The sequence below is a fragment of the Zingiber officinale genome, chromosome 4B, assembly GCF_018446385.1.
Source record: "Zingiber officinale cultivar Zhangliang chromosome 4B, Zo_v1.1, whole genome shotgun sequence".
Classification (NCBI taxonomy): domain Eukaryota; kingdom Viridiplantae; phylum Streptophyta; class Magnoliopsida; order Zingiberales; family Zingiberaceae; genus Zingiber; species Zingiber officinale.
In genome coordinates, this window is record NC_055993.1 from 123,050,101 (window position 1) to 123,060,123 (window position 10,023).

The window sequence follows — 10,023 nt, forward strand, 5'->3', positions numbered from 1 at the left end:
ACTTCGTCGCATTAAAATTGTGTCGAAGTCAAAGGTAACATTTACTTCAGCACAGTTTAATAATTGTGAAGTCGTATCTTATCAATTACTTCAGTATAATACAAAACAACGAAGTATTGACAATCAATTACTTTGTTAATAAATATAAACTATGAAGTAACATAATATCAACTACTTCGATTACTAAAAATATGGTGAAGTTATAGATTATATTTTACTTCGCCAATCAATATAAACCGTGACGTTATATATCATCTATTACTTCAGCACGTTACACAACCGATGAAGTAAAAGATATTTTTTTACTTCAGTAATCCATTTAAATCGTGAAGTTATATTATTATATATCATTGTTTACTTCAGTACTTTACAAAACAAACGAAGTAAAAGATGTGTTTTTACTTCAACATTGGTCCAACTTTGAACCGGTTTTGCCTCCTTAAACCGGCCAAAGACTTCGGTTTTTTTCCTAGATACGACTTCGGTAATAGGATGAAGTAAAATAGTACCCTATTATTTCACGTGCGTCTACTTCGGTAGTTATCTATCTATGACTTCGATGGATATACGAAGTAAAATGTCAAAATTCTACTAGCGACTCATCTATGAAAGAAGACTACAATGAGTCCAAAGAGGAAGTGAATAGTATATGAGGCTCCTTTGTGATGCCAACCCCGTAGATTCTTCATCGGTTAAGAAAGCAAAACTTTCAGATTCTTCAGCTTATGTAAAGGATAAAGGGGAAGATTTTGTAAGAGCATCTACATCAGATACCCTATTCAAAGATTTTACCTTAAATTTTGGATAGGATAACTAAAAAATCTTTGCATCAGCTACCCTATACATTCCCTAAATTATGCATTTATGAATAGTACTTCTCTAAATTTAGGGAATGGATTTCACACTACAAAAAATAAGACTTTTAGGGACAAATTTTAAAAAATAATTCGTTGCAAAAATTTTTGGGTCGAAATCAGGGACGAAAATTTTTTCGTCCCAAAATGGTTGATGCCAACTTTTGGAACGAATTATGATTTGTTGCAAATTTGGCAACGAATTTGGGGACGAAATTGGCGACGAATAATATTTTCGTCCCCAAATTCGTTGCAAAAAAGTATACAAATTTGCAACGAATAATTTTTTTGTTGCAAATTTAGCAACAAATTTGGGGACGAATTCACATAATGGTTTGTTGCAAATTTGGCAACGAATTTGGGGACGAAATTCGCGACGAATAAAAGTTTCGTCCCCAAATTCGTTGCAAAAAAGCATACAAATTTGCAACGAATAATTTTTTTGTTGCAAACTTAGCAACGAATTTGGGGACGATTTTACATAAGTTTTGTTACCAAATTTGTCTCTATTTTTGCAACAAATTTGGGGACGAATTCGGAGACAAATTTTTTTTTGTTGCGAAGTTTGTCCCTAATATTGCAACGAATTTGGGGACAAATTCGGTGACAAAATATGTTTTGTTGCCATTTTTGTCCCTAAATTTGCAACGAATAATAAATTTGTTGCAAAATTGGCAACAAATTTGGCAACAAAAATTGCCTGGGACGAATCCACAAATTCATCCCAGAATCTGGGACGAATCCAGAATTCGTCCCAGATTCTGGGACGAAATCTGGGACGAAAATAAATTTGTCCCTAATTATGATAGAACGGGGACAAATCATTTTCGTCGCCAAATTCGTCCCTATATTAAATATTTTTTCCAGATTCAATTTATTTCTACAATTCAATCCATAGATACATAAACACCAAATTCAAATAACAGATAATATACATTCAACACATCCTAATTTCACATACAGTATTAATAATTGAACTCAACTCATAATTCAACAAATATAAAGATCTCAACAATCTTGTTCAAGCTTCTAGAAAATATTATACAAAGTTCAACAACCCAATGTTATATAAGTTCATCATCCATCAAGAAGGTAAATAAACTAATAATACATCAAGTCATCTTCGTCTGCCACAAAACCTTTGCTCCCCATCAAATCTCCTTTGCCTACATAACAACAAAGAAATAAACCAGATCATGTGTAACAAGAAAGATTGTAAATATGATACGATATGACCATGTAACAAGAACGATTGGAAAAAAGACATAACTGTGAAATTCCTTAAACATTCAAATAAATGCCCTATTTACCAACGATATGAACCATCCATGTGATAGCAACGGTAAATAAAAGTATAAGAATTATCGTGAAGCTAAGTGCAAGTATCGTAACTATGATACAACCTAATATAATTGGCACATCATATATATAGAGAGAGAAAGAGATCTTGTGTAGTATGGTATTAGGGTTCAAATTTCCTCACTTTGTTCACTTTATTTTTCATTTTAATTTGTTGAATTTATAGTTTTGTCCTTGGTTTGGTTGTGTTTTGGTGTTTAATGTAAACTAAAGAATGTTTAAAATAATTTCTGTGAATATGCAAATAATTTCTGTAAACTAAAGATGGTTTTCATGGTGAATATGCAAATCTTTCTTCCTTTAGCTTTCATGCACCTGATCCTCATCTAAGTGAAACGGTTGCTAATTTCTATGTATTTTAGTTGAAACTTACTATGGATCCTGGACTAGGAGTCTAAGACACAACTACTGTTCTTTACACTAGTTCTTTTCTCTAGTAAGTTCAATCACTTGCTTTTGGTACAAAGTTTACTTATTGCTAAGCAAATATGATTAATTGTAAAGTGTCACAAAACGTTAGGACGACCAAAAAGGATATATTTTCGGAGCTTATTTATCAAACTATAAAAATTAAGCAAAATGATGGCATCAAAAGTTGTTGGATGCTTGTTGATCATTTTTATTAATTTCGCCTAATTGATTCTTTTCACATCCTCCTTGTAATCCTCTCCTCTTTTATGCTTTTATGTGGACATCTTGTATATGTGGTACTAATAATTAAGATAGGCTGATGAAGGGACTTGGCTTTGTTTAAATTAGATTGCCTTTTAATACGGAAAAGATGCATATCATGAAAAAAAGTTGATTTATGGTTTGATAGTTCTAAATTCAGATGTGTACAATTAATTTTGAAAATCTTAATTGGTATATTTTTTGGTTTCTTTTACATAGCTATATTATCTTACAATTCAGATGTGTATAAATAATTTTGAGATTTTGGACATAAGATCGCTACTGAGTTTATCTAATACTTCTGTTTGCTTGTTTTTCATCTAAAACATGAATAATTAACAAAAGTTCAGACATATTAGAAGCATACAATTGAAGAAAGGACGAATAAGTGTAGGAAGAGTATAAAAGTAAAATTATCTCACTATAGAAAATGCTAATTCCAATGACCCATATTTCAACTTCAGATCATTTGATTCTTTGGAAACCTTAGCCTTATCTGCAAGAGCAATATCAGTTTCAAGAAAATCGAACCGCAACATAATGAAGCATCCTTGCTGCAAGAAGGGATGCTTTAACTTGCATTACCTACAAAGAAACAAACCTTCAGCAAGTTTCTTCTTCAAGTAGGTTAGCCGTTCCTTCAATGCCTTGAGTTCCACATTTTGCATCACTCTCCAGTTAATCTGCTGATCTGCTTTCCTCTAAAACACAAACAGCAAAACATTTAACGAAAATAAACTTACATTTCACCTAAAAGAAAGAGCATAAAAGCTGTCGAAGAAAAATCCATTAGTAAAAACAATTGAGCGAAATAAAGTTTTTTTTTTCAAACGAGATGAAAATACAGTGGTACCATTCGGGAAAATTTGAAATTGAAAGTCACTAGTGTAGTACAATACAAAGTCAAAACGCCACAGACAACAGGCTTGAAGGCTAACCTTCTTGGCGAGCAAATCGTCCAGCTTCGAATAATGAGATTTACAGACGGTATTCAGAGATTTCAACAGAGGGCTGTACTCGTTTAACCTGAAATTTCTGAAATTATATCACTACATACCGACAATTGCCCATATCCAGCTCCATATCAAAGATGATCAAAAGAAATCACTAGCTTGTGGTTAACGCAGGGAGCACAAATTGATGCAAGATTTGAACCCTCGCAGATGGCGCAGCAACTGCTGCTGGGCTTCCTCACCATCAATTGACACCGGATTCGACCACGATCCAGCGACTGATCGCCAACAACAGAATGGAGACTTCGATTTTGTTTCTGGAAACTCGACTGATCGCCAACAACAGAACGGATCGTTCTCTGCTTCCAGCACGCGCCTGGCGGTGGCCAGCACGCGCCTGGCGCCGGACAGCCCACGACGGCAGGCAGCCCCGCGACGCGGACAAGATTCGGCCAGCCACGGCAAGGCCCGCGCCGTCGCCGAGAGAGGGAGATCCGAGAGCAGTGGGCTTACCAATCGAAAACCTTCCACCGCTGGAGAGCAAGCGGTTGTCGCAGATCACGCCGTCGTCGGTCGGAGATGTGGCCGAAACCCTGGAAATCGCATGTTGGAAGGGGGAACGGGGGAGAAAGAAATGGGGAAGAACATAGGAATCGGGATGAGATGTAGATATAGGGTTATTAGCATCAAATATGTTTTTGTTCCTAATTTTGGGACGAATCCCTGGATTCGTCCCAGAATTTATTTATTTTTAAATAAAAGAGGAAAAAAATTAGAAAGAATAAATACGGACCTAGAGATATCAGAATTTGATGAAACAAGTTTCTATGTGCTCGTCTCATTGTCATGATCATAAATCTATCAATAAAAATATTTTTTACCAAATATATATATATTTGGAATTTTTTAATCCCAATTTGACCTAATTTGGTGTTAAAAATTCAAATCACTGAAAATAATATTTAAAAATTATGGATGATGACGTATTTACGATCAGCTCAACGATACGAATGCATAGAAACTTGTTTCATCAAATTTTGAGGTCTCTAGGTCCATATTTAAGCCTTACGTGTTTCATTTTAATTATTTAAAAATAATTTTAGGTTTGGGACGAATTTCTGGATTCGTCCCAAATTTTGGGACGAATCCAGGAATTCGTCCCAAATTTTGGGACGAATCCAGAGATTCGTCCCAAAAATTTAATCATTTTTTTAAAAATAAACAAACTTGGACGGCTTAAATACGGACCTAGAGATATCGGAATTTGATGAAACAAGTTTCTATGTGCTCGTCTCATTGTCATGATCATAAATCTATCAATAAAAATATTTTTTACCAAATATATATATATTTGGAATTTTTTAATCCCAATTTGACCTAATTTGGTGTTAAAAATTCAAATCACTGAAAATAATATTTAAAAATTATGGATGATGACGTATTTACGATCAGCTCAACGATACGAATGTATAGAAACTTGTTTCATCAAATTCTGAGGTCTCTAGGTCCATATTTAAGCCTTACGTGTTTCATTTTAATTATTTAAAAATAATTTTAGGTTTGGGACGAATTCTGGATTCGTCCCCAATTTTGGGACGAATCCAGAATTCGTCCCAAAAATTTAATCATTTTTTTTAAAATAAACAAACTTGGACGGCTTAAATATGGACCTAGAGACATCGGAATTTGATGAAACAAGTTTCTATGTGCTCGTCTCATTGTCATGATCATAAATCTATCAATAAAAATATTTTTTACCAAATATATATATATTTGGAATTTTTTAATCCCAATTTGACCTAATTTGGTGTTAAAAATTCAAATCATTGAAAATAATATTTAAAAATTATGGATGATGACGTATTTACGATCAGCTCAACGATACGACTGCATAGAAACTTGTTTCATCAAATTCTGAGGTCTCTAGGTCCATATTTAAGCCTTACGTGTTTCATTTTAATTATTTAAAAATAATTTTACGTTTGGGAAGAATTCTGGATTCGTCCCAAATTTTGGGACGAATCCAGAAATTCGTCCCAAAAATGTAATCATTTTTTTAAAAATAAACAAACTTGGACGGCTTAAATACGGACCTAGAGATATCGGAATTTGATGAAACAAGTTTCTATGTACTCGTCTCATTGTCATGATCATAAATCTATCAATAAAAATATTTTTTACCTAATATATATATATATGGAATTTTTTAATCCCAATTTGACCTAATTTGGTGTTAAAAATTCAAATCACTGAAAATAATATTTAAAAATTATGGATGATGATGTATTTACGATCAGCTCAACGATACGAATATATAGAAACTTGTTTCATCAAATTCCGAGGTCTCTAGGTCCATATTTAAGTCTTACGTGTTTCATTTTAATTATTTAAAAATAATTTTAGGTTTGGGACGAATTCTGGATTCGTCCCAAATTTTGGGACGAATCCAGAATTCGTCCCAAAAATTTAATCATTTTTTTTAAAATAGACGGCTTAAATACGGACCTAGAGACATCGGAATTTGATGAAACAAGTTTCTATGTGCTCGTCTCATTGTCATGATCATAAATCTATCAATAAAAATATTTTTTACCTAATATATATATATATGGAATTTTTTAATCCCAATTTGACCTAATTTGGTGTTAAAAATTCAAATCACTGAAAATAATATTTAAAAATTATGGATGATGATGTATTTACGATCAGCTCAACGATACGAATGTATAGAAACTTGTTTCATCAAATTCCGAGGTCTCTAGGTCCATATTTAAGTCTTACGTGTTTCATTTTAATTATTTAAAAATAATTTTAGGTTTGGGACGAATTCTGGATTCGTCCCAAAATTTGGGACGAATCCAGAATTCGTCCCAAAAATTTAATCATTTTTTTTTAAAAATAAACAAACTTGGACGGCTTAAATACGGACCTAGAGACATCGGAATTTGATGAAACAAGTTTCTATGTGCTCGTCTCATTGTCATGATCATAAATCTATCAATAAAAATATTTTTTACCAAATATATATATATTTGGAATTTTTTAATCCCAATTTGACCTAATTTGGTGTTAAAAATTCAAATCACTGAAAATAATATTTAAAAATTATGGATGATGACGTATTTACGATCAGCTCAACGATACGAATATATAGAAACTTGTTTCATCAAATTCTGAGGTCTCTAGGTCCATATTTAAGCCTTACGTGATTCATTTTAATTATTTAAAAATAATTTTAGGTTTGGGACGAATTCTGGATTCGTCCCAAATTTTGGGACGAATCCAGAGATTCGTCCCAAAAATTTAATCATTTTTTTTAAAATAAACAAACTTAGACGGCTTAAATACGGACCTAGAGATATCGGAATTTGATGAAACAAGTTTCTATGTGCTCGTCTCATTGTCATGATCATAAATCTATCAATAAAAATATTTTTTACCTAATATATATATATATGGAATTTTTTAATCCCAATTTGACCTAATTTGGTGTTAAAAATTCAAATTACTGAAAATAATATTTAAAAATTATGGATGATGATGTATTTACGATCAGCTCAACGATACGAATATATAGAAACTTGTTTCATCAAATTCCGAGGTCTCTAGGTCCATATTTAAGTCTTACGTGTTTCATTTTAATTATTTAAAAATAATTTTAGGTTTGGGACGAATCCAGAATTCGTCCCAAAAATTTAATCATTTTTTTTTAAAATAAACAAACTTGGACGGCTTAAATACGGACCTAGAGACATCGGAATTTGATGAAACAAGTTTCTATGTGCTCGTCTCATTGTCATGATCATAAATCTATCAATAAAAATATTTTTTACCTAATATATATATATATGGAATTTTTTAATCCCAATTTGACCTAATTTAGTGTTAAAAATTCAAATCACTGAAAATAATATTTAAAAATTATGGATGATGATGTATTTACGATCAGCTCAACGATACGAATATATAGAAACTTGTTTCATCAAATTCCGAGGTCTCTAGGTCCATATTTAAGTCTTACGTGTTTCATTTTAATTATTTAAAAATAATTTTAGGTTTGGGACGAATTCTGGATTCGTCCCAAATTTTGGGACGAATCCAGAATTCGTCCCAAATTTTGGGACGAATCCAGAATTCGTCCCAAAAATTTAATCATTTTTTTTTAAAATAAACAAACTTGGACGGCTTAAATACGGACCTAGAGACATCAGAATTTGATGAAACAAGTTTTTATGTGCTCGTCTCATTGTCATGATCATAAATCTATCAATAAAAATATTTTTTACCAAATATATATATATTTGGAATTTTTTAATCCCAATTTGACCTAATTTGGTGTTAAAAATTCAAATCACTGAAAATAATATTTAAAAATTATGGACGATCAGCTCAACGATACGAATGTATAGAAACTTGTTTCATCAAATTCCGAGGTCTCTAGGTCCATATTTAAGCCTTACGTGTTTCATTTTAATTATTTAAAAATAATTTTAGGTTTGGGACGAATTCTGGATTCGTCCCCAATTTTGGGACGAATCCAGGAATTCGTCCCAAATTTTGGGACGAATCCAGGAATTCGTCCCAAATTTTGGGACGAATCCAGAGATTCGTCCCAAAAATTTAATCATTTTTTTTTAAAAATAAACAAACTTGGACGGCTTAAATACGGACCTAGAGATATCGGAATTTGATGAAACAAGTTTCTATGTGCTCGTCTCATTGTCATGATCATAAATCTATCAATAAAAATATTTTTTACCAAATATATATATATTTGGAATTTTTTAATCCCAATTTAACCTAATTTGGTGTTAAAAATTTAAATCACTGAAAATAATATTTAAAAATTATGGATGATGACGTATTTACGATCAGCTCAACGATATGGATGCATAGAAACTTGTTTCGTCCAATTCCAAGGTCTCTAGGTCCATATTTAAGCATTACGTGTTTCATTTTAATTATTTATAAATAATTTTAGGTTTGGGACGAATTCTAGATTCGTCCCAAATTTTGGGACGAATCCTAGATTTGTTCCAGAATTTGGGAGCTTCGATTCATTTCCAAATTTGGGACGAATCCAGTATTTGTTCCTAAATTTGGGACAAATTCTTTTTTTTGTTCCAGATTTGGGGACGAATTTAGCAACGAATTATTTTTATGTTGCAAACTTGAAACGAAATTTTTTTGTTGCAAGTTTTGTTGGTTATTTGGGTCGAAATTTATTTTCGACCCTAAATTTGTTCCAATTTTGGGACGAATTTTTTTCGTTCCAGACGTTTGTCCCCAAAGTTGTATTTTTTTGTAGTGTCATTCCCTAAACATTATAAAGGAGAGAGAAGAAATATGGAAGCTGATATATGATGTTTTAAAAAGTGGATATCCAAATTTAATAAAGTAACTTTTTAATCCTAAATTATACATTTTGGATAGGGAAGCTGGTGTGGATGCTCTAAAGAATTAAACAAGGGCAAAAATAAAAAAGTGTGTTTTATTTTTATTATCGCTGGCAGAGTGTCATTGTTTAAAATAATCTCATATTTAAAAAATATCTAAAGGGTGATTTTATTTCAGCATTGTGTAGTAATTTTGATTAAAATTACCACAGAGGACCGTCTAATCCATGAAACTTTCATCAGTCTCAAAAAAGAACCGATTTTAGACAATTTTATTCTATATTACAAAAGATTATTTTGACAACTCTAGTCACAAAGTGCTTGTTTAAGCACTGTTGATCAATTTGATGGCTAGAATAATTTTTAACATTTTGACTAAGATTAAAAATAATATTTAAAAAATAATTTTTATGGCTATAAAGTTTATTTTTTACGTTTTAATTATAGTCTCAATTATCATAAATGTTTAGTGAGTAACTAACATGTTTAGTTAGGGTCGGATATTTGATAGTTAAACGGATTCAGATTCGAGTAGTAGTTAAAATCATGGACCATCCTAATCGACTGCATTTGACTCCGTTGAGGCGCTTAATTGGTATCTGGTTTCGCATTCGGATCCTCATTTTACGGATCGGGTTTACAATGCAGTATAAAATAAACCTCGCCCAAAAAAGATCGACCATTCACCGCTCTCGGTGGGTTACCGTCACCGACCGGTACTTATAAAATTGCTGTTGTTTGCCGCAGCTGTTTTTTCGCTTTTGTAGGCGGCGTGAGCGACTGCGTGCC

At 32.2% G+C, this 10,023-nt stretch overlaps 1 protein-coding gene across 5 annotated transcripts; it reads right to left on the reverse strand.

Annotated features, from left to right (window-relative positions):
- Positions 1-1,819: 1,819 nt before the first annotated feature.
- On the reverse strand, positions 1,820-4,527 carry LOC121976369. Of its 5 annotated transcripts, none has more exons than XR_006110609.1 (5): positions 3,998-4,527; positions 3,824-3,911; positions 3,471-3,586; positions 3,308-3,381; positions 1,820-2,020 (listed from the first exon to the last, which is right to left on the reverse strand). XR_006110609.1 is itself a non-coding variant. In XM_042528506.1 (5 exons), the coding sequence occupies exons 1-5, from the start codon at positions 4,081-4,083 to the stop codon at positions 2,006-2,008; spliced, it is 363 nt and encodes a 120-aa protein (XP_042384440.1). In that variant the 5' UTR covers positions 4,084-4,527; the 3' UTR covers positions 1,820-2,005. The 5 variants fall into 5 exon arrangements, 2 of the variants coding, with proteins under 2 accessions (XP_042384440.1, XP_042384441.1); XM_042528506.1 differs by having other exon boundaries at positions 3,487-3,586; XR_006110611.1 differs by lacking the exon at positions 1,820-2,020 and having other exon boundaries at positions 3,307-3,381; positions 4,081-4,525.
- Positions 4,528-10,023: the final 5,496 nt, after the last annotated feature.